The sequence below is a fragment of the Mycteria americana genome, chromosome 3 (genome assembly GCF_035582795.1).
Source record: "Mycteria americana isolate JAX WOST 10 ecotype Jacksonville Zoo and Gardens chromosome 3, USCA_MyAme_1.0, whole genome shotgun sequence".
NCBI classification, from domain to species: Eukaryota; Metazoa; Chordata; class Aves; order Ciconiiformes; family Ciconiidae; genus Mycteria; species Mycteria americana.
Window position 1 is genome coordinate 55,771,382 of NC_134367.1, and position 26,530 is coordinate 55,797,911.

The window sequence follows — 26,530 nt, forward strand, 5'->3', positions numbered from 1 at the left end:
GAACTGGGGGGTTTGTATTTTGGTTTAAAATAAGCACTTTTGTGAGAAGAAGGTGAGCTGGCTTTGTGGGTAGGCTACTGTGCTGCTTGGGGTTTTGTCCAACCCTTACCCAGATATCTTGCATTACACTGGACAACATTAAACCTTTCCTATAACTCACGTCTCTGCGAGGCTGCTATTTCTCTACTTCCCAGTCATGTTTTGGTAAGAAGTCCACTGCCAAGGGGAAGATGTTCAACAGCTGGTGATGAAGGTCAGGTAAGAACAGACACAACAACCAGCAAACCAGCTGTGTGGCAATCTCTGAATTTTTATTCAAGTTTCCTTAGGTGAGTACAGATCCACAGTGACAACACATTAAATAGGCCATGCTTTGTTCAGTTTGGTCATAAGATCAGTGCTCTTGAAGAGAAGACGGACATGAAAAGGCCCATAGCTTGAAGCAACACAAGCATTGCTGCAGTCATCGGAGTGCTGCAGCCTGCCGTATGCACGGGGCTGAACAGGCACGACAGCAAAACTGCGTGTGGGGCCTGAGAGAGCAGTAACGAACTGAACCGGCTCCTGCCATCACTGAAGCTGCATCCCTCTCTGGTTTCAAAGGGAGCAGGATGTCCGCTGTGGAGGACAACGAACGGCAAACTATCATGCATGAAAACAGGCACCTGACAGCGAGACACGGCATACAGCAGTCACAGCAGATGAATTCATTACTCCTAACCACAAACAGCCAGGGAATAAAGCACCTCTTAGCAACCATGCTTTGAAACATTACCAACAAACAAAACGGGGAAAGGTGGTCGTGTTTAGCTGAAAACAGTTGGTGTCCAAATGAATATTTTGCATCCAGCATGCACTGAATACTGAGACCAAACTTTCATTGAGCTCAAGGCCATGGTTATGTGAGAAGGAAGGGCAGGCCATTTTGGTCTTTTATACTGATATCTGTGCCATGACGATTAACATTGCTCTCCCCCTGCTCTGCCCCTCCTGTTTCCTGCCTGGCTCTCTTCACCTTTCAAATGCATGACTGGTGCAGCTGGCCGAGTGAAGCCATTTTTACCCTGCGTGTCTTCTTCCGAAAGAAAAGGCGCAAAATATCCCTCAGCAAGGGTTTCTCCCAATATTTCTTTCATTTATTTCTTTTGTGCTTTCTGTCTTCAGCCTTCCTTAAAAACGTAATTCCTATTTCTGTCACAGCATCGCCCTTCAGCCTGTCCTGGAGGAAGGTAACTTCTGCTGCTAAGTGAACCTAGAAAGAATCAGGTCTGATCAGTTAAGCAAAGAAATGCCCAGTTTTTCTCCCTCCTCCAGTATAACAAGCTTTTTCTCTCTCTCTTACCACAAGGACACCCCCTTTCTCAGGTTTTGTAAGAAACAGATTTCGAGATAGTTTTAAAATATCTTTCCTAACTAAGTTAATAAAAAGGAAGTTTATATACACTGGAATTTGTATAATGCATTACCCTTCATTCCAGTGCTTTGCTTTCTTCCAAGAACCTAAATTGTGTACTTGATGATTGTGTGATCACAAAATTTCCTGGTCACGTACTAACAGTTATGATATAATACTTTTGTTAATTAGTCTTATATCGGATACTGTAATTCTGAGACTGATGTACGTACATAGTACTTGTACAGCTTTTGTTTGCTTGAAAAGTAAGATATATGACAAATTAGATATTGACAGAAACATAAAGCAGCCCAAAAGCCCAAAAATCTTCCAGAAAACGGCACAGAAGCTGTACCACTCAGTGACTTTCAAATGATGTCCTTTGTTTATTCTTTTGTAAAAGTCTTAAATCTAAGAACAAAATCTGGAATGCCATCTGATACACTTCTGATGCTTTGGTTTTAACGTTATACTCATCCACACTTTGTTCTGCCTTTCAGCAGGCGCTGCGGTAACCTGAGAATATAATTTACCTTCATGTATTTGGAAAGAATCAGGGATGGCTATTACTGGTTACCCCTATGCAGGAAAATGAGACCGGCTCAAGGAGCAGCGGAGTCGTCCAGCATGCCCCCCCGGCTCTCCACATTAGGTGTTAGCTGCCTCCCCGGTCCTGCTGGGCTTTTGCACCCGAGTCAGCCACTGAAGAGCCAAGCAGGGACAGCGTGGAGGTGGAGGTGAGCCAACACGTGTGCTTCTCTGCCTCGGGATCCAGGATCAGTCTGGCCCCCTTTTATTTAGATAGAGACATTTAATCTGAGAGAGAGATTAAACACTACTAAATTTCCTTCATTTATCTGAGCAAGTGGTTTTGCTTTCCTGTGCCTCTGCATATTAACAAAGAATGGAGAAAACGTTTGTGCATTTCCTTACCATTTCCAAGGCACCTCGAATCACTCCGCAGAGGAGGTTACAGTAGCAAAGTGATGCTCGTTCTGCTGGCAGCTCCTCCACAAAGTCCACTAGTGGGTTTTTGTCCAGGATTAAGGAGAATTCATTTCCTGTGGCACTACTGCAGCTCACACTAGGGGTGACTCCAAGGTACATCTTGAAAGCAACCTGCAAAAGGATGAAACTCTGCTGCTTGAATCTGTTGTGTGCAAACCAGAGGTGAAACTTTAGGATGCAGCATCCTACAGACCAGCTTTACCCAGGGAAATAGGGGGAAGGGCCAGACAGGTTGGAAATCAAACTAGATTTGTCTCTCCTGTGATCAGCTTGAGCAAGAGACACAAATCTGGAGCTATGTGATACTCCAGGGAAGTACAGCAGAAGGCTGCTTATTCTGTCTTTGATGTTCCTACATTTACAACCCCATACAAAGTGGTTTTACTGTTATCACTCGTCTGCTTTCAGTCACGTCACGCTCCCTTGGGACCATTAGCATCTACATTAGCTCCTTCGCTACTTTGACGGCAACTTTGATACTCACAGCTCAAGAACTCCCGCAATTGGTGAGTATGTGCTTTTACTCTGATCTCCATCTGCAGTCACAAAAAAAAAACCAACAACCCACCAAGAATAAGACTGCCAAGACTGCAAACTTATTTGATTATATAGAGCATTGCTCGCTTTCCTTCTGCTGCTGCTGAATGTTACTGTAAATGTGCAACATCTGCTCTGCTAGTGGAGGGGTCCCCTGTGAGCGCGTTTCTCCAGACAGTGACATCACGGCGTTATCTAGGCAGCGCGTACGCAGGCAGGCTAGCAGCAGGCTGTTCTTCCTCTGGAGAGCTCTCCCCTGCTACACCACTACAGCCTGCTACAAGCGAAGATAAAAGTGTCTTGATTTTTACCTCTTTAGTGAGTATCAAACATGGATGGTTTCCAAACAATCCTGAAATTCTTTATGAACCAGAAAACCGCTATAGGTTACAGTTTTATGGCGCTGCTGACAATGGGAGGTGAACGTGTGTTTTCTCTTGTTGCTTTCAGATGCCCCTGCAGCAATGAAAACTTCAGGTACGGTTTGGTATTTCTCTTCTCCCCAGCTTTTGTTTTGCTAGTTATCGGATATTTCTTGAACAGCAAGACCTGGAAACTCTTTACTGGCTGCTGGGTGAATCCCAGAAAAATATTCCCCAGAGGGAATATCTGCCATTTCTTCTACGTCTTCGGACAAATCACTTTAAACGCTCTGGTAGCCCCAGTGATGTGGCTTTCTGTGGCTTTGCTCAACGGGACTTTTTACGAATGTGCCATGAGTGGCTTGAAAAATCCTGCCTACTTACATGCAGTTTGCCACAGCAAATCTGCAAAGTGCTTCGAAGAGCTACACAAGGTAGCCTGTGACAAAAGCTCCATGCCCTTTTCAGAGAGTGACGAACTGAAACGAACTCTTCAAGCACAGTCCCAGGTAAGAAAAATAAATAAAGAACATTATGCAGTTTGTACTGCCGCTGTGATTTATCTGTGGAAGATCCTGATGTCAGATGCTAAGATAAAACCATCGGTTTCACATAAAGAAAGTTTTGGCATGATGCAGCCTTGCAAAATACAATCAATCCATCTTCTAGTTCAGTTTGAGCTGTGCCATGCTTCCTGGGGGGCCGCACTGACGGCAGCATCAAAAGACCAGATAACCTAAAGCTTTCTTCCTGAATGAAGATTGCTCTAAAATCCATACCACACTCTCCTATTTTATACCATCATGATAACTGTAATGAAATCTTGGGTCACTAATAGGAGAAAAATACTGGAAAATAAGATTTGTGACAGATTTGTGGCTGCTTGCATAATATGTTTCTCTTTGTGTTCCTCATGTTCATGATGCCAGATAAGAGCATGTTTCTGTCCTGCTTGCAGGAAGGAAGAAACACTAAAATAAAACAAGCAGAACATGGAGAGCTGAGATAGTATTACATCTTACCATATTTGTGTGATACAGTTCTGCTCACTGCCCTGTAATGTAAATAAATTCAGAGACAAAAAAATCAAAACAAAGGGGGAAAAAAAAAGAAAAAAGGCTACAGAAAATGATGGTAAGATGACTGTCAGCAGGAAGGAAAAACAATCTGTGGAGCCAGTAAGTTTTTGTCAGACAATTGTATCCATCTGGAACCATTTCCTCCCCAAGAGCTGGTTTTATTTTCAAGTCCTCATGCAAATAGGACTGGAATGCAGACAAAGCCTGCACTGCAGACAAAGCGATTTATTTGAGAGTTTTAGAAGGAAATAACAAACAGTGCTTAAGACTTCAAGTTGTATGTATAGGAAACAGTGAAAGACCCACAGTGACTCAGTTTATAGATGAGAATACATGGGTTATACCCCCAGCTGCAAGAAAGTGAAAAGCTGCTAAAAAGAGCAGTTTCTCAAGTAGCCATAGGAATCATTGGTCAGTACAAAGTGACTGGAAAAATAAAAGAAAACGAAGCTATTCTTCCATACCAGTCCCTAAGAATAACTGCTTGTCAAGTTTCTCTGTTTCATACATTTCCCTGAGGAAACTTTCTATATTGCCTCAGCTAAATACAGATTTCTACTGGTGGTTATTTTTTTAAAATCAGTGCAAGAATTCACATGAGAAAGGTTGCAGTTCTCCATATCATCACCATTAAAGCATGGGAAATCAGTTCCAGTTCATATGGGTCTCTGACACCTAGAAGATTTGTTCCACACGGGAATTTGTTCCACTGTTTGAAAACAAATAATTTTTTTGCAAATGTTACACATTGCAGTGGAGTAGGTGGGTAAAACTATTGGCTAGGCCAGTGGCGCTAGGCATGAAAAAAATTGTGTTCGCACCTCTGCCCTCCTTAGAGGAGAACATCCCACAATAAGAATTTCAAGCACATTTTCCCACCCTCAGCCCTTGCTCTAATCCTGGAAGTAGCTCTTTATTTTAAAATGTTCTTAACCAAATTTTGTCAAACTCTGAAGTTGCTACAAAAAAAGTTGAGTGATGCTGGAAAAGCATATCTTAGCAAAAACAAAGTTCTCTGAAAATAGAGCAACTATTTCTAATCAGCGTGTAGATGAATTGGGCTCTATTCCAGTACCAACACAGCCCTGCCAACACACACGCTATTTCTTCTTTCTCATGCCCTCTCCTCCCAGCATTCTCACAGGATTGGGCAAGAAGGCAATTTAAAACCCGTTTTGACATAAAAATGATTTTCCACTACAAAGGGCTGATTCATCAAAGTCAAAAAAAGTTCACAAGAATAGCGCAGACTTCAGTGAATCTCCTGATAAAAGAATCGGTGAACACGTTTTAAATTTAAGACCATCTTTTCTATTCCTGTTAGCTAATTAATGCAGTTGTTGGGTTTTTTTAATTAAAAAGAAGTCTGAAAACAACACGTCTAAAAATGGTCACAGTTTAAAAGATTGATTGCCCTGGTTTTGGCTGGGATAGAGTTAATTTTCTTCCTAGTAGCTGGTATAGTGCTGTGCTTTGGATTTTAGTATGAGAATAATATTGATAACACACTGATGTTTTAGTTGTTGCTAAGAGGTGTTTAGACTGGTCAAGGACTTTTCAGCTTCCCATGCTCTGCCAGGTGCACAAGAAGCTGGGAGGGGGCACAGCTGGGACAGCTGACCCAAACCGCCCAAAGGGCTATTCCATACCATATGGCGTCATGCTCAGTATAGAAATTGGGGGAGTTGGCCGGGAGGCAGCGATCGCTGCTCAGGGACTGGGTGGGCATCGGTCGGTGGGTGGTGAGCAGTTGTATCACTGGGGTTTTTTTGTTTTTTCCCTAGGTTTTGTTCCTTTCTCTCTCCCTCTCTTGTTATTTGCCTTTTCATTACAATGTTATTATTATTATTATCACTTTTATTATAATAATATTTTATTTCAATTATTAAACTGTTCTTATCTCAGCCCACGAGTTTTCTTATTTTTGCTTTTCAGATTCTCCCCCCCATCCCACCAGGAGGGATTGATTGATCTGGGACAAAAGTTACTTACCCTTTTTGGTTTTGTAGTTTGTCACAATTCAGAATTGTGTCTTAATGCTAATTCTTGCTGGGTAATTTTATTTAACTCTTTCAGGAGATAGAAAACCATTTACCATCTAGTGATTGTGATATTTTATTCTCCCTATGCACTTTTCCCTTTGTGTGACAGAATTCAGTGAGCAATTCCAACACACTACCTGCCAGATGGTTATAGTTTTGCAAGAAACTCTCATCAATACCCTCCCTAAATTACCTGGACACTACTCCTACTCTCAGGTCCGCTCCATCTTCTGTATAGCTCTATTCAGCCATAACATTATTTGATTGATCATTTAGACCTCTCTTAGATTTTTCTTCATACACAGTCTTGTAGTTGAGGTCTGATTCGAGATCATCTGTCCCTGACCCTGCCATTGCCGTTGCGCTGGACACATCTCTTCAGCTGTTGTTATCTGAGTTCCCTTTGTTATAAAATGGGATGGGGAGGCAGCCAGACTCTAGCATAAACCAACTTTTCTTAAGCGCTTTACCTTCCACTGTAAAAATCAACCAGCTTTTGCCTGCCTGAGAAAGAGACATCAAAGTGAACACTATCGAGAAGCCTCAATCCTGATGTCTTCTGCTTCCCTTTGGTCCCCATATGGACACCCCATTAACACTAATGCCAGGCACCGAATGCAAACTGGGACGAGACGCCCGCAGGAGAGTCCCAAGAGGAGCGGCAGGCCCCCCATACAAAGTCTGGTCGCTCTGTCAGACACTCTTGATTTAAGTAGCATTTTCACTTGGGCCTTTTTAACCTGAAACTCATTTCTTTTGTTTTCCCAGATTTTAGGCTGGTGTGTGATCGTTACCACAGCTCTTCTCTCCCTGCTAGCCACTTGCTGTGCCAGCTGCCAGTCGAAAGTCAGCCACCTCCAGCTGATGTTCTGGAGGGTGTACACAGAGAAGGAGAAGGAGCAACTGGAGCAGATTTTCCAGCTGTATGCCACCAAGCTGAGCGAGCGAAACCTGAAGTGCTTTTTTGAGAACAAGGAACCAGAAGCAATTCCCCTGCCAGCTTTTCAGGCGTGGGAAGATGCTTCCCAGCTCTACTCTTTCAGCGGTAGCAAACAGCATTATAGCACAATTCACAGGCTAGTTGAAGAAGGCCAGAAAGAAATCAATGAGGAAAGAGAGACCATGCTGGACATTGTAGACAGAAGGGAAATACCATAGATCAAACATATTTTCAGCTTCTTTATATCTTGCTAATACAGCATACTTCTAGCTGGTTTCATCTCTATATTTTTTCACAATGGCCTCTTTCTTCTTCATCACATTCCCTCCCAGTTACAAACTTGCTCCAAAAGGACGGAATGAAATTATTTCCCTACATCAGTGAAAAGGCTGCAGTCCTCAATGGCACCTAGGGTTCATGCCCTACTGATGTCACTGGCTCCGGATCAAGAGCTGGCAGCAAAAAGAGATTAATAATAACTTCTACAAAAGGGTTTTAACAATATCCTATGTAAAAGGCGCTACAGTATGCTCGTCCTATGTAAATCAAGAGACTATCATAAAGTAACACCATTTAAAAGGCGTGAATATAATAATGGAAGATGTGTGTGGCTTTCTGACAGCCCACAGAAAGTAAAGGTTTTGCTTCCAGGTCCTTTGCAGGTACAGCATTGTTCTGAGGCACCAGTGGTCGCTCAAGGCATCTCAGTGTCTTTGGACTCCTGTTGCACCTAGAATGCCACAGATGGTCACATCCATCAGCCTTGGTCTTCTAGTCCCTGAGACATCTGCCTGGGACATGGGGCAGTGACCTCCACTGACGGCGAAGTGCCAGGCAATTCTTTAGACAAATCTTACAGCCAACGTGTAGGCTACCGAGAACTTGAAATTACCAAATGGTTCGGCATTTTTGTGTTTTTGTTAAAAAATGACATGCTATTTTGAAACATAATCAGTTGTTTTTAGTGCTTTGTTACTATAATGAAAATGCATCACTGATATTTTGCCTCCATAGAGTACTTGGTATTATCTTCTCCCACTGAGAATTTCTCTTTGTACGGCTATAAAGCTCCTGTTTCGAGTAGGTTTCGGGCACTGGGTGCAGCCTGTAGAGCTAGGTAATATTGTTTGTACTGGGCCTGCAGCCAGTGTATGACAGAGGGCCTGGAAGGAAATTCCACATTTTAAGACAAGAAAATATTTTTGCAGCAGGCTGATTTTCATTTTTCTGAATATCTTAGGAAACTTAGTGTCTGGAGCAAGAGGAACCGGCAGGCAACGCAGGTGAGGTGACTGCACGATCAGTGCTTCTGACAAATGAGTTTCACCCCAGAGCCCTACACTTTACCTCACCCACTTGGAATTCACCACGTGGCGCTCACACGGGGTGTCCGGAGTCTTTGCAAATACTGTATAAAAGGATAACAAAGTTTCTGCAAGTTTCTTTCCCTGGGGTGACTGGGCAGGCTTTTATGCAGCATTTTACTGCCAGTCTCCTTGAGTCTGCAGAGAATCATATTTTTGCTCTGCTTGAATCAGGCTCTTATCAACAAACCAGGGTACTCTGCCCAGCTGTTCTCATACTCACTGCGCTGCTTCAGCAGAAAAAAAACATCTATCTGCATTTACAGACTACTACTCTTTTTTAAAATAAAATCCAAGAGCTAATTGCACTGTCTGCTTAGAATTTTCTCTGTGTGTTTTGAAGAACTTGTGGTCTTTGAGCAAATGTTTTAACATTTTTTATCCCAGCTGACCCACTTTGCAGCAGACTTAGAACATGTTATATGCCTAAATGTACCTGCTGCAGCTGAATGCACAGAGGCAACACTGCCAAAATGCAAGTCACAACAGCAGGCATGTCTGACACCATGTCTGGCACATATGCATGTTTCTCCCTGGGCTCCTCTTCTGGCATAGCAACTATCCAATTCCAGGGCACACGTCCCTTCCCATTTGTCTGCTTTTCTCTTTCTTTATGAGAGATGCCCCAACATCTACTGCCCAGCCCCATCTCAGCTCCTCCCTACATGCATGGGGAGAGGAGACACCACCTAACAGGATGTCCCCACTGCCTGGGCCAAACTTCCCTTCCCAAAACCGTCCTTCCACCTCCTTCCTCACTGGTGCCACAGAAAACCAAAGCAAGTAGGGATGCAAAGGGAAGGACACTAAGTAGGTGTCGTGGTTTAACCCCAGTCGGCAACTAAGCACCACACAGCCGCTCACTCACCCCCACCTCCCCCAGTGGACTGGGGGAGAGAATCAGAAAAAAAAAAGTAAAACCCGTCAGTTGAGATAAAGATAGTTTAATAGAACAGCAAAGGAAGAGAAAATGAAATAATAATAACAACAACAACAACAATAATGATAAAAGAATGTACAAAACAAGTGATGCACAATGCAATTGGTCACCACCCACTGACCGATGCCCAGCCAGCCCCCAAGCAGCGATCGCTGCCCCGTGGCCAACTCCCCCAGTTTATACACTGAGCATGACGCCATATGGTATGGAATAGCCCTTTGGCCAGTTGGGGTCAGCTGTCCTGGCTGTGTCCCCTCCCAGCTTCTTGTGCACCTGGCAGAGCATAGGAAGCTGAAAAGTCCTTGATTTAGTATAAGCACTGCTTAACAACAACTAAAACGTCAGTGTGTTATCAACATTATTCTCATACTAAACCCAAAACACAGCACTCTGCCAGCTACTAGGAAGAAAATTAACTCTATCCCAGCCAAAACTAGGACAGTAGGCTAATGAGCTGGTCAAGGAATATGGGAAACAGGTGGGTTGATGTAAGGATGGGGTCTCCACTGTGATATAAGAGGTGGGACACAGAGGCAAAAGCATAGCTGGCAGAGGGAAAGGTGGGAGGACAGAGGGATCCCCCTTTGGGTTTTTGGCACCCTCTTTTTCCTCAGGAGAAAGCTCAAAGCTCTGCATCTGAGTAGCCAGGACCATCTGAAACAGGAGTGTTTCCCAGCCCAGCCTTCTCCTTTATTGTGGAGGGGCAAAACCAAGGTGCTTTCTCCTCTCCCTCTGCTCTCCTCACCCTTAGCCTGCTTCATGTTCAAGGGTAACTCATGTTGAGAGGGTCTCCACCTCCAAGAGCAGCTGCTGAACACTTAGTGCTGCAGCACGTGCCTCGTAGGAGCCTGCGTCTCTTGCTGACCCTCATTCCCAGGGCTGCGTTACTCTAACTGTGTTGTCTTACCAAAGTGCCTGTGACTTAATGCAATTGCCATGTGGATGCTGGAATACTTCTATAAAAACAGACAAAAATAAAAGCCAATTTGACCCTATGTTTTCAACAGGAATCTGGTTTTGGCAAATTTAACCCTGTCCCTCAAGCAGCTATCGCAACAGCTGTTTTGTATCAACATTGTCCCTGAATTAACGTTCAGCAGCTACCATGGCAGCTCAGAAAGAGGCGAAGACTATTGTCAACACTAGCCAAAACAAAGTGGAAAAAAACCCTCAAACAGCAGAATCAACGTTTTCTCTTGGAAACTTTAGATTTTGTATTAACTGTGATGTCCATCAAAATATGAGTGCACAAATAAACAGGAAACTTCTGTTCAATTCTCTGTGCTTTGTCCCTTGGTTTACTATCTCTTCTCCTCTGTGAGAAGCCACTTTTCTCATTTAAATTCTCTTAACTCTTCTTCCGCTACACATTTGCTGCTCTGTTAAGCTTCAAGTCTTTGTTACAAGAACAAAAACTAGTTAACCGTGCTAGGTCCTCATATGCTTTCAATTTCATTTCAGCTGTACTTTGCATTACAGTATGATGAAACTGTCCAAATTCTATTGTTAAAATTTCCTGTGTAAAAGAGAACTTGCATGGAAACTATGCAAAACCAGTAGCTAGTTTGCAATGGAGCACCAAATTAAGGCAAAATTCAAAGCTATGAAGTGAAAATTGTAAAAAAGTCTCAGCAGAAAAAATAATTTAAGTACATAGATAAGTAATTCAATGAATAGATATGAACATTTTTTTTAAAACCAGGCTGTGACTGGACAGAAGTTCCTTTAAAACTACCATACACAACTTCTCAGAGGGTAAAACAAGGGTCTTTTCAATCTTTCTTTGTGACTCCAAAAGACAGGGAAGTAAAACGAATGAGCAGTTTTGAAAGCTGCACCCATAAATCTGTCTCATTTCTATCTATATGAAATGGAAGATAAAAGAATATCTATTTAGCCATGTACACAGGCTGACCATCAAAGTGACACCCATATAAAGCAAAATCTCTCTTTTGAAAATGTTACTTGCAACTCTGTGGGATTATATATTGCTCAATGTCAAACAACAAATCCATGCAGTCAGAATTAAAAATGTACCACTGCCCTTTTTCAAAGTCTCAACCAGCATCCCACCTCTCTAAATTCATTAACATTTTGATGGTGTTCAAATGTAGTCTAGTGTTACTGAACTATTTAGGAGGCCACTAACTTATCCATCCCTTTTATACTACTGGGGACTTTTCACTACCAAACGTTGTATGTGTAAGTAATGTTGCGAAGTAAGTGATAATATAGACTGTTAAAAAAATTGAAACCATAATTTCAGATGACATAATAAGAAGATTAATGAAGGACCAGAATTAATCTGCTTAGAAGGGGAAAGGCAGCCAAAATGATATTTTTGCTAGCATACTTTTCATTCTTAGTACTTTTCCACAGTCAGTGTTTGGGAAGAGCAAGATGCTTTAAAGGTCTTGCCATCTGTTCCTGATTCCATGTACTCACAAACTTTTCTTTACTCTTTACAGTGCAGCGCTTCATTTTTCAGTTTACTGTCTACCACTTAGCACAGCAACCTGCTGTATGCACTTCCCTCTCACTGTTGAGATCCGAGAAACATTTACCAGCTTCATAAATTCTGCCACCTTCTGTCAGACTTTCAAACTGGCCATATGTCAATATATAGGGACCTTGTGTGGCAGGGCCTCCCACGGGAAGGGGAATCACATCTCTAGTCCTACAGCTCTGGGCTTGGGGGTGACATGGTTGGATTACCCCAGCCCTGGTGGTCCCCAAGGGCCTCTCCACAAGCAGCTGCACAGATGTATGTTTGCTGCATTCGTGGGGTACTGAGCTTCCACAATAAAGCCCATCTCTCCAGCCACTGCTTTCCAGCAAGGGATATATCCTTAGGCACAGCACTGTATTAACACAACTCTGGAGCCTGTGAGCCAGCACTAGCTCACTGTGGACCAGAGGGTACGGCCCGGCTGCTCCCACCTGTAGCACACACAGACACCTCCTGGGGCACGGTGACATTGTGCTATAGAAGGCAACACTCCTCTAGGATTAGACACAAAACCAGAAGCTGTTTATTTTTTACATCTCTTTCGATCAGATCAATGATGTCAAGGTCTTGTGAGGAGGAATTGAAGTAACAGTTTGATGTTGGAGGATTATAGAGGAAAATTATCACCCTCTTTTCAAAAGTAATCCTCAGTTATATTGAGATCCAAATTCTGAATCCAGTCTTGGACATTACTTCTTCAACTGAGCTTTGTTCTTAATACCATTCCTCAATTGGTTTCCATTTTCTTATCCCAATTTGGCAGCCTACATGTAAAAGCCTACTTTTACATGGCCTGTTTTATCTTTTTGTATTCAGTCCCGACTCTAACCACGCAAAGTCACAGCACCAACAGGAGAAGTCAAGTGAGCACCATGGGAACTCGGTGTAGAAGGACTTGCTTTGGCTCATCATCAAAACTTGTTGGCCCTTCTCCAGTCCAGTATAAGCTAGCAGTAAATCCCAGGCTTTGCAGTCTGAACCAGTGGTTGAAGTTTTAAGCCCCCAGTCTCTGCCTTAGGTGCACCTTTCCTCCGGTATTTATTTCTTAATATGGCAAGCTGGCTTTGTACTCCTCATTTTATGTTTTTTCCTTTGCTTCATCTCTTTCCATTTCCACAGGGAACACCGACAGCCTGATCTTACAGACTTCTCCTTTGCTTTCCAAAGGACTGCAGGATAACTGCTATGTTTACAGGACGTTTGGCTCTCACTACTTGAACTGCTTAACTGCCTTAATTACTTTAATTTTTAACTGGTTTTACGCTACACACTCATCCTCAAACAGATTTCTACCTCAGAAGAGTTAGTGCAGTTAAGTATTTAAGCACTTTCTCCTGGCTGAGAACATTACTGCTGAAGAGTTAAAGAGATTATGTAAACAACTGTGTAATTCTGAACCAATAACTTTAACAGCGTATTTGCAGTTACTTGCTGGGTCATTTTACATATGTTTTGTTGGTATGTGCCTCAGACAAATGTGCTTGAAGACTATTTAAAAAATGTTTTGCCAAAGAAATGTGAAAATGCTTTTCATATCACATTTTGCCTCAGAAAGGTTATGCTCCTACTACGGAACTCCTCTTTTAGTTTGCTAAATATAGTCTTTTCAAGAGCCTGTGTGCTTTAAAGTCTGTTCCAATCTTTCCATGTAATTTTATTTCTCTCAATAAGTGTCTTTTGAAGTACAATCTGCAATCTTCTTCCTTACTTTGATGATTAATTTCTCACTATAATTTGTTGTTGAATCCCCTGTACTTAAGAATGATGGTTCAACTGTACTAAAGCATTTGTAAATAAGGGAACCATGAGGAATAAGACCCAGAAAACCAGAGATATGGCATATACGTGAAAATCCAGGGAAAATAAAGTACAAGTACCACCTGAAGAAGAACGTAAGAGTGAACAAAAACGTGATTTTGCAGCCTGGTCTCATTCTCTTAACAAGACAGTGCATTTTAATAGTGATTGAAATGCTGCTTGTCTCATGGTTTTCATTCCACTGCCATCACTGTCACCAATGGATCCTCTACCCTGGCTCAGGTCCTCCAGTGGAGGAGCTTTGTTATACATCATCCTGATTTGAGACTCCAAAATACACTTTACTTCAGGAAGAAATTTAGTTTCCACTCTTTTATGAGCTAATGGGATCTAGCTGGCTTTTAGTTGTGTCACCTGCTTCTGCTGTAAACTTTGGCAGATCATGGTGTATGCGTGTGTTGTGCACATGTGCACTTCATAGTCCTACCAGCAACAGCAAATGCAAAGAGGTCCTTTATTTCTGTGACAGCCATCCGTTCCTCTATAACAAGCATTTTGGAATGGTAACATAACTTCTGTCCCTCCAGTTCAGTCAGATGTAACGTAGGTATTTCTGACATGGGTAACGTGAGCAGGATCACACATCACCTGATAACATCCACGTACACTTTGAACTAAGATACTCCGGTATAACCAGCATATACTGGTGCCTTAGTTCACTGTATAGAAAGCCTGCTGTTTCCCAGTTCTGCAGTCAGCGGTTAAACATAACGCTCACATTTAGCTGATGCTGCTGGTAATTCTCAAGCAATCAAAAAGTATGTCAGGCATATTTTTGTCTCCTAAAATGAGCCAATGGAAATGAATCGCAGTTCAATTAAGTGATGCCCTGATCTCTCCTCTTAAAACAAACGACTACCTAGCAAACAGTTCTTTGTTATAAAGTGTGGTTAATTTTTGCCATTGGGAGAGGCCATTGGCAACACTTCATAGCTGAAAATCATAAAGGATAAAAGGGATCATTCACCATGACCTGAGCAGGTATTAGTCTGAGCTAACTCAATATCTATGAACTACCACCTCTTTTACAGTGACTCAGCAGTCTAAAGTGCCTGGATGTCCTATGGATTTCTCTTTGAGCTTCCCCAGGAAACCTGACTTGCCCATGGGGGCAAAAATACATCTTTAGAAACCTGTGTATTGCCACTAAATTTCCTCCTAGATCTTTCTTGTCTGACAGTAGTGTGAAAGATTACTCAATAAAAGGGGAATTTCCATCAAAGAAGGCGAAAGTACCCACTCTGATTTTATCTTTTTGATTTTATTATTAGATTTTTGGGTAGTGAGGAAAATGTTCCTCTCATTTTCTTTTCCTGCAGTTCTTCTCTGCTACCACTGAGTTTTCCTTTTGCAGAAAATGCTGCAGCTTATTCCTAATATTACCACTTTAAGGTTAAAAAACATCTAAGATAATTATGGAGATGCTGAGGTGATTCAGATGGCAGGAGTAAGAATATCAAAGTTTAAGATGTGTATGAGATGGTTAAGGCTTATGCTCCTAGAAAAAGAGAAAAAGCGAGGGAATATATGATTTGAAGTTTGTTAAAACTGGATAATTTTTTGTTGTTTGCTGCATTCTCTGGCAAGAGTAGAAGAAATCAGCTTAAGCTGCAGCAAACAAAAAGAAACTTTTAAATTCTTCTAATGACAAAACGCCTCATGGGCTACTAGGAACAGAAGAAATTTAATTTCAGTTTAGCGACTGACTTTAAAGTCAGTTTAGGTCAGGGGTTGGCAGCCTCTCACAGGTGGTATCCCATTTTGTGTTCTCTGTCCTCAGCTCTGATATAAAACTAATACCCATGTGAACCAATTCTGTGGTTCTGATGACTCTTTGTGGTTAACTTACCACTGTGGGTTTATCAAGACCATCCGCAAAATTCTTATCTCACTAAATATCACATGTTTTGTGTTCTGTTGAATGTTGTTTTTTTCCCAGCCTGATGTAGCACTATGCTACAGAGGTAGAAACTGATGTCTCCTCTCAAGGCCAACCTTTGTGAGCCACTAGTTGATATGAAGTTGTAGATAAGGAAAAGGCTGTACTTCACCCAATAGAAGCATGGCTGTGATTGCGGAGATGGGTGGTTTTTGATAAGACAATCATGATATAGCAGAAAATGTAGGTAACTGTTCTGGAGCAAAGTGATAGAGGAGGAGGGCAAAGCTAAGCCCATTGAAGCTGATGAAGCTCTAGAGAATGTAAATTTTATTTACCTGTGCAATCATGTCTGCCGTTTCAGAATAACTGCGGCACTTTTTCACAGCTGAACGAGCTAAAAAATCGTCAATCAGCCTTATGCCAATGCCGTATCCCCTAAGGAGAAAATAAAGAAAGTTAACATTCAAAATGGGGGCCTTCTTTCCACCTACCATCTCCCTAATCTTTCTCTTGTTCTTTCTCAGCAAAACAGCTGCATGTTCCTAAATGAATGGCTTTGAGGGACAACAGATTTTGCTGGTCTAGATTCTTCTTTCTACTGCATTTTGCAGTACAGTGGAATTGCTGTTCATGTACTCATTTAAGGAATCATACTCCTTTAAGCACGATATTTCTGGCAAGGATGATATGAATGTTGTTTATATATACATTATCTATACATACATTTATATTTACATATATGAATAAATATTAGATGTTAGATAGATGAGTAGAATATATAAATAGTATACAAATAATACATCTGATTAATACTGCTTTGTCACTAAAAATAGGATAGGGTAACATAGCACAGGATTTTCTGCATTCCTCTGTGATGCCCAGAGTTCATCTCACAGTGTCTCTGTCAAGGAGAACAGAGCAGCTGCCCCTTCAGGTCACAGCATTCACTTCTGGGCTGGCACGGAGTTCAGCAAATGCTGGGCACCCTCACTGCAGCGTTTGGGTGCCAGGAAAGCCCATAGGAAATGGACTCACACCTGATCTCTTCTCTCTCCCTCCACATTTTCCTCTTTGTCTTTTTTCTAACACGTTCTCCCCCTTCATCTCCTAGTTGCAGAAAGAATCCAGAAGTTGCTAGTTAATATGCAGTTTCAGTACACCACCACCTTCATTTTGTATTTAAAACACTACAATTTCAGAGAAATGAAATAAAGAAGGATGGAAGTTAATGGAATTTTTTATAAAACAAATATTCGTTCCTAGCTCTCACACAGTAACAAAGGTCAGCAACTACACAGCGTGCAAAATAGCTATGCCTCCAAGCATTTTTTGAAAAGGGGAAAGAGATTGACACAAATGTTATGAAAGAATGTGAACTCAACTCAGAAATGTTTTTAGGGAATTTTTCCTTTCCATGTATGTGGATGTTGGCAGTCTCTGCCTGTTTGTCAGAGGCCCTACACCCTCAGTGAAGCAGCCTGAACTCGATGGAGTTTCTTACTGATTTTGTACCACGTCTTTGACAGGAAGCCAAGAAGTGATCAGATGTCTAATGCGATGACAAGACCAAAAAGTGGTTTTGGCAGCGTGAAGTTTAAAATTGCAGTATGTCATGCATCAGAAAACAATGAAATATTTATTTATCGCCTAAGTATCAATATCAATAACGTTGGTAAATGTCATCAGCAGTTAGCAAGGTATGTATTGGTGATGTACAAGACTACTTAGATCCTTTTCAACTTTTAGGCCTTAGATTTGCAAAGTCAAATGAATAATAAATTGACAAGCAGCTATTTGGCAACTGTACAGTGAAAAACACCCTTCTTACTACGGATTACATATGTACATATAGAGAGAGAGCGCACTAAGAATACAGTCCCCAACTGTCACAGGTCTGCTAATCTATAAGGTTTCTTCTGAAGCTGGGCTGTTTTCATCTTCACAAAAGCAAAGATGGCCATATTGCTTTAATGAAACCTGTCATTATTTTATCAAGTCTTTATCAAGACAAAACCAAAAAGATTTTACAGAAACAGCTATAATAATAAAAACACAAGGAGCAAAATATGTCTCCATACCTTCCAAAACTACCCTTTAGTAATTTCTACCATAGCATCATAAAGAAGCCTGTGTATTTTTTAAATGTATGATTTTCATCAGAGCTGAATGAGAGGTGAAACAAAATAAATATCTGAGGGATGTTGTCCCTTCTTAGTTTGTGAATAAATTTCTTTCTTCCAATCAATGATTTTTTTTACTCACTTCCGTAGAGTGTGAGCTATAGCTTGTTTGCAAACTTTCTGATTAACAGCAAAGTGGTCAGGTATTCTGTGCACTGTGATTGTTGTAAATCCATTTTGCATGTCCATTTTGCCTGAAAACACAAGCCTTACTCTTCTGCCAAAGATCTTAGTACACCGTCTTGTTGACCAGCTCAAAAGTTGTTTCTTGCTGATTTTCTGTGATACCATTATTTTTACTGTGATAATGCCTCGGAATCTCAGCCAGGATGACAGGATCCTATAAACATAGGATCTTCATTTTCCAAAGAGGTTATCCATGTAAAAATCAGTTCCTCATTGACCATTTGTGCTATCTCACTCATTGCTGTATGGTCTTTTAAAGGTCAGAGGCCCGTCTGCCCCTAACCCAGGGAGGGGGGAAGAGAGCCAGCCCACAAGGGACAATTCAGAGCGCCCAAGCCAGAGACCTGAATTACACCCTCGGGGAAGGCGACGGACTGCACAAGGAGGCTGCCTATTGACTGAGTCACCTAAGCCAAATCCCTGCAACCTGGAATTGTGATATTTCTTAGCTGGCCAAGTCACAAACCCACCATGTAGCTAGATGAGGGGGAGCCATGGGAAGGCCACATCGACAGTGAACACAGACATGCACGTTAACTAGAAAATACCTGTGAGACACAAAAAGCTTGTCTAGTTTGAAATAACATGGGTACGAAGAAATAGAAGAGGAGAGTTAACACGGAAGTTGAAATTGAATACATGGATATAGGAGATGAAATTTAGAAGTTTATAACATAAACTTAGAAGTTTAAGCATAAACTTAGCATAAACTTTAGAAGTTTATAGTTTAATTAGCATAACAAAGGATCAACAAGGAACAAGCGTAAGCTATCAAAACAATCCTGACACTTTTATTCTGAGAATTCAAAAGCTAGTTGTTGATCTTAATTCACAAATTAGTGTTATTACTGTTGACAGAATATTGAACCTTATCCCCCTGATCTCTGTAATCCTAGACAGAGTGCTGGAACTTGTTAAGATAACAGACATAAAGCTGAAAGGTAACATATAGGTGGACAAATAGCATTATCAATAAAGCTGAACATTTAAAGCAGTACTTACATTCTATCTAAACAGGTGTTGACATCTTCATCTTTTTCATAGTCCTTGCACAGCTGGGCTACCAAAGCCCCATACGTGAGTACAAAAAGCTCTCTGCTCTGCCAGAAAAGGTGGAAATCGAAAATGAAGCAAACTAGAATCAAACTTTTCCACGCTTTTGAGCTGCTACTGTATTAAAAGCAAGCAAAAATAACATTTACGTTAGTAAAGAAACTTTTGTCCATGGACGTGTAATCACTGAAATCCACATTTCAAGTGTGACAGAACCTGAATTGATCATCACTTGAGTCTCTGTACAGGGATTTTGCTTGTCAGAAATACCATTTCTTGGGATACAGCTACTTTCATCAGGTGCATTCTTGCATCCTATAACCACACATGTGTACGTTGGATTGATAAATGCTGTCAAACGCCATCCAAGATTAATGACAAGCATTTAGTTGCAGGAAGAATAATAGAGGCAATGAGCTATTAGTCCTTTTACAATAGGAACAACAGTGTATACACTGAAATTCCAGTTCCTTCACAAAGGTATGGTTGATCTGATTCAGATCATCAGCTGCTTTCGCAAAAAAATAAAAAGTAGATAAAAAAATTAGCTCAGAATAATGAAAAAATAGTATAATGCAGCACAAGTCTAAAGAATAACCACAAGCAGAGCAGAAAAGAATCAGTCCCACTGACATTTCCCCTTCTTTATCAGTCTTTACAAGTAACTTGAATCACTGTCAATACTAGCTGTCCAAATGCCTGGACAATCTCGTTGTGACGTTATTTCTGTATCTTAGTACAGAAGATGTGGTTGGTTTGGCTCCACTGCATGAGCAAGATGAAGGGGATGGGTGAGGATTACAGCCGCCTGCAATGGAGAGCAACTGAAGAGGTCAAAGGCATAGCTCTGCACAGATCCTGACACAAGCACTAGTCAGGGATCTTCAGCTGTGCCCCAATCTGGAAGAAAGTTTTCTTTCCTCCCTGCCCTGCCAGATCACCTCCATGGCACTGCAGAATTGACTGTATTTAGCAGGAGTAGCAGCTGGCCTTTAGGCGAGAGACTAGGTTGACTCTCACTAAACTTCTTGGACAAGAATTAATTAAAGGTAGTGCTACAGGCCTGTGGGCAGACTAGAGGTGCTTTTTGTTTATAGCCTGTGGAAAAATAGTAGTGAATACCACTGGAAATAATAGAACAAATCACACAAGGAAAGGAAGAATGGCTTGGGGGAAAGACCTCTTCCTGCTCCCTTTGCATCAAAAGCTGGGAGTTTAATCAATGTTCCCATTTTAACAAGTCACTGTTCAAAATCTTAAGTAGTATGGAACCATTTCCTAAACTCGCCTTGGTGATAACTCCTGTTTACAATAATATCGCACACTGCCAAATTCTCATTAACAAGTTTTTAATGGAGTAAATGGATGTCATATAGGTTCTGTATTGTTCTAGTCTCAGCAAAAAGTCTGTGTTGTATTAAGACAAATACCTTAGAGAAACTTAAGCATACTATACCAACATAATTGCATTTATCAGCCACTCTTGCAATCCATTGGAGTATTTTTTGTCCATAAACTTATATATATTAACTTTCACTATATTATATTATATTCTTCTATTTCTTTTTCAGTGGAGACCTCAATCCCCTTTTCAGAAATTGACACAACGTTGTCTTAAAGCCTTCTGGAACTTCTCCACTGCCCCAACTCCTATCAAAAATCACCATTCACCATCCAGAGAACCCTAAGGCTCTAAGTTCCTGAAGAAAGATTTGTGTGGAATTGAACTGTCCAAACACAGAACACAGATCTCCTTCTCTCCGTGTTTCATTTAATGACTATCTAACCACAGAGGCACATAAACCTACCTGGCATTTCTATCTTTGACCATAAACCTCTCTAAGCACTTAGATCTCTGCTTCTGAACAGATCCCAGTCTCAGAAACTTTGTGCCTATCTTTCCTAAGCCTGTTCAGAATCTCAGCACCAGGGATAAAGTAAAAACATGCAGTTAAGTGCCCAGTGAGCGAGTCACTTTGTTTTTGTTATCAGTCCTCTACAGTTGCCTATGTTCTCGTTTCCTTACTAGCAACTTCCTCTCTCCTCAGCTTGTTATACATATGTATACATAGATACGTGTGTCATAATTATACTTTTAGATGCAAACATATTCTCTTCAAGACACAATACTATTATTGGTGTTTTTAAACCTCTGTGGCCTTATTTCCACATTACAGCACTTTGGTTTTTCGGACCTGTGGTAAAATATTCCTAAACAGTTAGAAATTTTCAACCACAGATTCTGAGGAAACTTGCTATCTGAATTTTTCGTATTTAGACATACCACTGCCAGAGAACAGGAAGGAGAATAACTGGTGTCTTTAATGGCACAAAATACTGCTTTTCATGACTGTGCAGTCTAAGAGGGCCTCTTGGGAAAATCTTGCATGCAGTATATTTAAAACAACTGCTGGAGCTTTAGGAGAATATTAACATGAAATGCAGAAAAAGAAGGAAGTTTTGGTCTATATAACTTCTATTTGATAGCATTCTGTGCTATGTGATCAAGGGTCAAAGCCAACATTCAAAGACAATGGTTACAGTTTTACCATTGTTTCCCCAAGAATCAGATTTTGGCCTTAAAGCCAGATGTTGAGATCCTGTGATGGTGCACTCCCTGTGCATAGAAAAATCACAACATTAGGAGGATGAAGAAGGACCCCTGCTCATGCAACATCACCCCCAAAAGAAGATGTGGTCTGCTATGTAGGAGGCACCCAGTGGGTACCAGGTACACTGTGGTCCCAGATGAACCATCTCTTCCTGTAACTGTTCATGGGGTAGAGATGTGGCTGGCACAGCTTCTTTTCTCCAAAACGAGACAGAATTTTGGCCTCAAGGATTCATATTGAGGGCAGGACTGTCTGAAAATCATTTCATGTCATAGTCAAGGTAGCTGGAGAGATATGAAGGCTCCTAGAGCAAAAAATCTCGGTATTACTGCTCAGTCAAACAGACTCCAAGTCCTATGGGCAGGCTTTTTTATGTCACTGCTTAATAGCCGACAGCTTGTTGGCAGCTCACAAGGGGGTCCCACTGTAGCCATAAATGCTGCTAGCGCCTCTGCTCTCATACTGGCAGACTCATCCCCATCCTTTCCATACTTTCAAGCTATTCGGAAATACGACTGTATAAAACACATCAATACAATAATAGCTTATTCTTACTCCATGCACAATTTTAATCGCACATTACAAAAATGTCTTACTATTTTGTGGTTCTCCTGCTTTCTTCCTGGTGGCCGAGACATGTTGCTCGTGTAACACCTGATGTACTTGATTGTCAGTTTATGTCTTTTCTTCCTCAGGCAGCATAGTTTTCTCTCAATTACTGTATTTTCTCTTCCCCTTCTCTAAAGTTTTCTTCCTTCTGCTCTTCCGCCTTTTGCATGAGATGTGTTTGCTGCAATCTGTAATGCTGCTGATGCTCCTCCTATTCTCTACGTGTACCGAGCCCTTTGGGAGGAATTTGACTGGCAACAGATCTGTCCTTGTACGCAGCATAAACAACTGCTCCATCCATAAGACTGATTTGTAATCAAATACACAGCAAACAGCCATGGGAAGTCAAACCAGGCAGCCCCAAGAGATTCACAGGTCTTAAGTTTTTAGGGACAGCAAATTCATTCTGTTATTTGTGTCAGGTTTTGGTGTTTGGAGAGTTAAGCAAAGCTCCCTCTCTGAAGAGTAAAAACACAATTGCAAAATACTGCTGCACGAGGTAATTAAAAATTGATCATTCTCAACTTAAAGGAGCTATAGTCCTCTGTCAGCTCTGACTGCTTTAGTCTGGTGAGTCAACGTCTGCCTAGGCAGGAGCAGTATGGGTTACAAGGCACGACTACCACCATGTTTCTGCAAAGCTGGCAGGACAGATCTAGAACACCCAAACTCCCAGGGGAATAAACTGTGTACCTGCTACAGCTGCCAGCTTGTGCAAATGGCACTTTCATTAATGATGTTTCTAGGGGATCTTATTTCATTCCTAACCTATTATAACCCCTATTTGTAAACATCCCTGCTATGAACATCCAGGAAGGTTCAGCTTACTTTTTCTGTTTTCCTCTGAGTTAAATTTGGCCTATTCTGTTAGTTTAGATTTGAAATTAAATTTAGACTATGGTCACTAGTGAATTTAGAAAAGAATCAGGTAGCTGTCTTTCCTTATAGGACTTATCTATACATATATTCCCACTCAGTCCTCTCAGGAAAGGAAGTAAAAATACATGGCCTCATCTGAATGCCATGCTGTTATTACATTTCAATTAATTAATAGATTCAGTGCTAGAGTAAAATTACAGGTATTTACTACTCCAGATACACAGAAAGCAGCAGATGTGATTCATTGGGCATAAGAAGGATTAATTTACTTTAAAAAATGGTAGTTTAAAGTTATGACACAATTCAACAACAAAAAATAGGACAGATAAAATGATTTTCAGCTTTTTCTGTGGAAAACACAGTCATCCTAACAGCATTCATTTTACACAGAACGAGCTGGTGTTGACAACTTTACAATATAATAAGCCTCTTCCGTTTTTTTCTAGGCACTTTTCTGGCCCTGTAAAATCCAACTCCATCTTGTAAATGAAACTATTGTAGGTACTTCCCATATCTAAATTTAAATAAATTATAAAAGCTAGGCATTACAATTCTCTAGATAGTTACTTGCATTTCTAAATTGAGTCTGAGATGGGTTTGTTTCTCAGATTGTCTCCAACTGGCGACAAGCACCTAATATGTCTCTCATTGCAAGAGACATCCCATATTCCATAAGAAAGTGTACTGCATTGCATTTTAAAAAACAGCTCTAAAAGATTATCTTTAGCATAATTTAACTGCAGTGAAACCATCACAAGGCATTTAAGCCTACCCATAAATGAGCACCATTTTATCTACCCAGTTCTGAATATAAGCATGAATTACTTCAGCCTGCATTATTAATACTACACTCATGAAGGAACACTGTGGACCAGACAGTGCAATGCGTGGTAAGAACACATCAGCATTGTTTGGAAAACACATACGTGCACACATGTATACATGTAAATTCACACATAGACTATGATGTATTAGGTAGAATGTACTATGTTTTGAAAGGTTTGCACATGATTGGGAAAATGAAGCTGAAATGGCGTGTCCAAATAAACTGGGGATTCAATGGCGCCAGTGAGGGAAACAAGTCAATGGTGAACTGCATCCACATCTTCAGGAACAGAACAAAACCACCTTCTTAATTTTAACTGTTGTCTGACTTGCAGCCCTGTGAAAAGAGCAGAGGTTGGCACATATCTGGCACCTGTTTTAAACCTTAACATAGACTTCTCAGAAATAAACCAAGGCAATTTGAATAGTGAGGAAGTTAGCATCTCCCTCCACCTCCCTTTCTGTCATGTTTGTCAGGAGAAGATTTTAGCCTTGAGCCCCAAGAAGGTTCGTCTGGAACACTGCTTGAGTATTAGACTACACCAGTTCTCTTCATTCCCATCAAACTAAAAAAAAAAAAGCCCACAGAATATCTCCTGAAGTTCAAAAGCATGCATAAAAGCGTGCACCAGCACCCTGTCTCTTATAGTGGACTGACTATTGTGGGAAAGCTGAAACCTGTAGACCTAAGCACATGATCTCTTTAGTAGTCCAGTATCTAAGGATTCTCCCAAACATGAATATCCCAGAGCAGACTGCAATATAAAAGTCAATAATGAATTAGGTGTCAAGTGCCTAAAAAAATACCTAAAAAAGTTTTTTGAGCTAAAACAAGAATACACTTGCCACAAAAGATGGGTGTCCAAATTAATACAATATAGGATCAGGCTTTTGTTTGCTCTCTGTCTCCAGCTCAATAGTTCTTGTGTTAAATATTTCACTCACAGAAAATTGAATTCTTTCAAATCACAAGAAGGTAGGTGATGGGGGTTTGAAGCTACATGAAAAAAAAGTACTTGAACACAGGTTTCCCACATCAGAAATGAGTGCTTTTACTCAAAGTCCAGTGGGGCTTCTGCTTTGGCCATGTTTCAGATAAAGCAGTGCTGTTGCTGCCACCGTGCCTGTAGTGCCCTGCCTGGGAAGCGTTTTTAGCATGACCTGCTGAAACTTCCTCGGTTAGGTTAGGCATCTCAGGAACTGTTTTCAAGAGGGTGTTTTTGGATTCGGGTGCTTACCTTCTGCTGAAACTCCCTGCAGGCACCTAAAATCTCATATAAATTTGCCTATAAAGCACAGCTGAATTCTGAAGCAAAAGATGTAAGTTAAAAATATCATTAACAGGTTTCTATTCTTCCCTTAACATAAAGCTTATTGATGATTTTCTCATCAGTGCTTGTCCCGGTTAAGGGGAGAGGAACTTCTCCCTTTACCAGGCCAAAGAGACCATGAAAATGACTTGGCAGCCTGAAGCCAACCTGCGACCAGGCAGAAGGCAGGACATGGGCAGTGCTCCCCTATGCTCCCACAGGAAATCTGCCATGCAGGTACTTTCATAGCATGCTTTCTAACATGCACAGGAAGGCTTGACATCCATGCAAAATGTAACTCAAAATGCAGCTAGAGGAGGCACAGAACGTCAGCCTTTTGACTGCTAACTCAGTGATGAAAACACTTGTGCAGGACCGGAGAGACCAGGGTTCAGTCTCCTCCTCCAAACTTCACAGGAATGGAAAATAGAAGAACACTTCGCCTTTTCTCTCTACCTTTTCCTGGCCATTAGGTAACAAAATCCTAATCTTTTTCTGATCCAATAAACGTCAAAATCCTCTCTGTGGGGAACTAAGTGCAACTGGTAGAACTATGGCAGGAAAGCTGGAGAATACAGCTTCTTCCCACCACAGTCACACCACGTCACTAATAATAACTGAGCTCTTGGAAGAAAGAGATGAGTGAGTGAGTTTTGACTGGATCAGGTGGAGAAGGGAACCAAAACCAATCTCTCCCTTCTGCTGTGGCTGCTTTATTTCAATAAAAAGCCAACAAAAGAATAAAAACTGTTTGCTTGTGTATGGGAGGATAGGAAGGTGTAAAATGTCTTCCAATAACCATGTTTTAAAAGAAACTGACAAACCATTCTCAGTTCTTTGAAAAAATCACTTATTCTCGTAAGTGAGGTTCCTGGCAGTGAATTTAAGCTGACAAGAGCCCTACAAAATGACAAGCAAAACCATGGCTAAGGCTTGCCCATGTATCCTATTTGCCCCAGACGTCAGCTATAAGCATCTCTTTGCCTCAGAGGCAAGCTGGCT

At 41.2% G+C, this 26,530-nt stretch overlaps 2 protein-coding genes across 4 annotated transcripts in view; one reads left to right on the forward strand and one right to left on the reverse strand.

Annotated features, from left to right (window-relative positions):
- Positions 1–347: 347 nt before the first annotated feature.
- Positions 348–26,530, reverse strand: part of TRAPPC3L (trafficking protein particle complex subunit 3L) — a 34,466-nt gene continuing 8,283 nt past the window's right edge. The window contains exons 1-5 of one of the 3 annotated variants that reach the window (XM_075498607.1): positions 22,502–22,873; positions 19,243–19,340; positions 16,210–16,309; positions 2,327–2,512; positions 348–1,252 (exon numbers count right to left, since the gene is read on the reverse strand). In XM_075498607.1, the coding sequence (XP_075354722.1) occupies positions 1,133–1,252; positions 2,327–2,512; positions 16,210–16,309; positions 19,243–19,340; positions 22,502–22,543 (546 nt within the window). In that variant the 5' untranslated portion in view covers positions 22,544–22,873 and the 3' untranslated portion in view covers positions 348–1,132. Of the gene's footprint in view, positions 1,253–2,326; positions 2,513–16,209; positions 16,310–19,242; positions 19,341–22,501; positions 22,874–26,530 lie in introns of those variants that run through there. The other 2 variants (XM_075498606.1, XM_075498608.1) reach the window with 2 other exon arrangements.
- On the forward strand, positions 3,001–9,013 carry CALHM5 (calcium homeostasis modulator family member 5). The gene is made up of 2 exons (XM_075498605.1): positions 3,001–3,809; positions 7,190–9,013. Exons 1-2 carry the CDS (start codon positions 3,270–3,272, stop codon positions 7,577–7,579), a joined length of 930 nt encoding a protein of 309 aa, XP_075354720.1. The 5' UTR covers positions 3,001–3,269; the 3' UTR covers positions 7,580–9,013.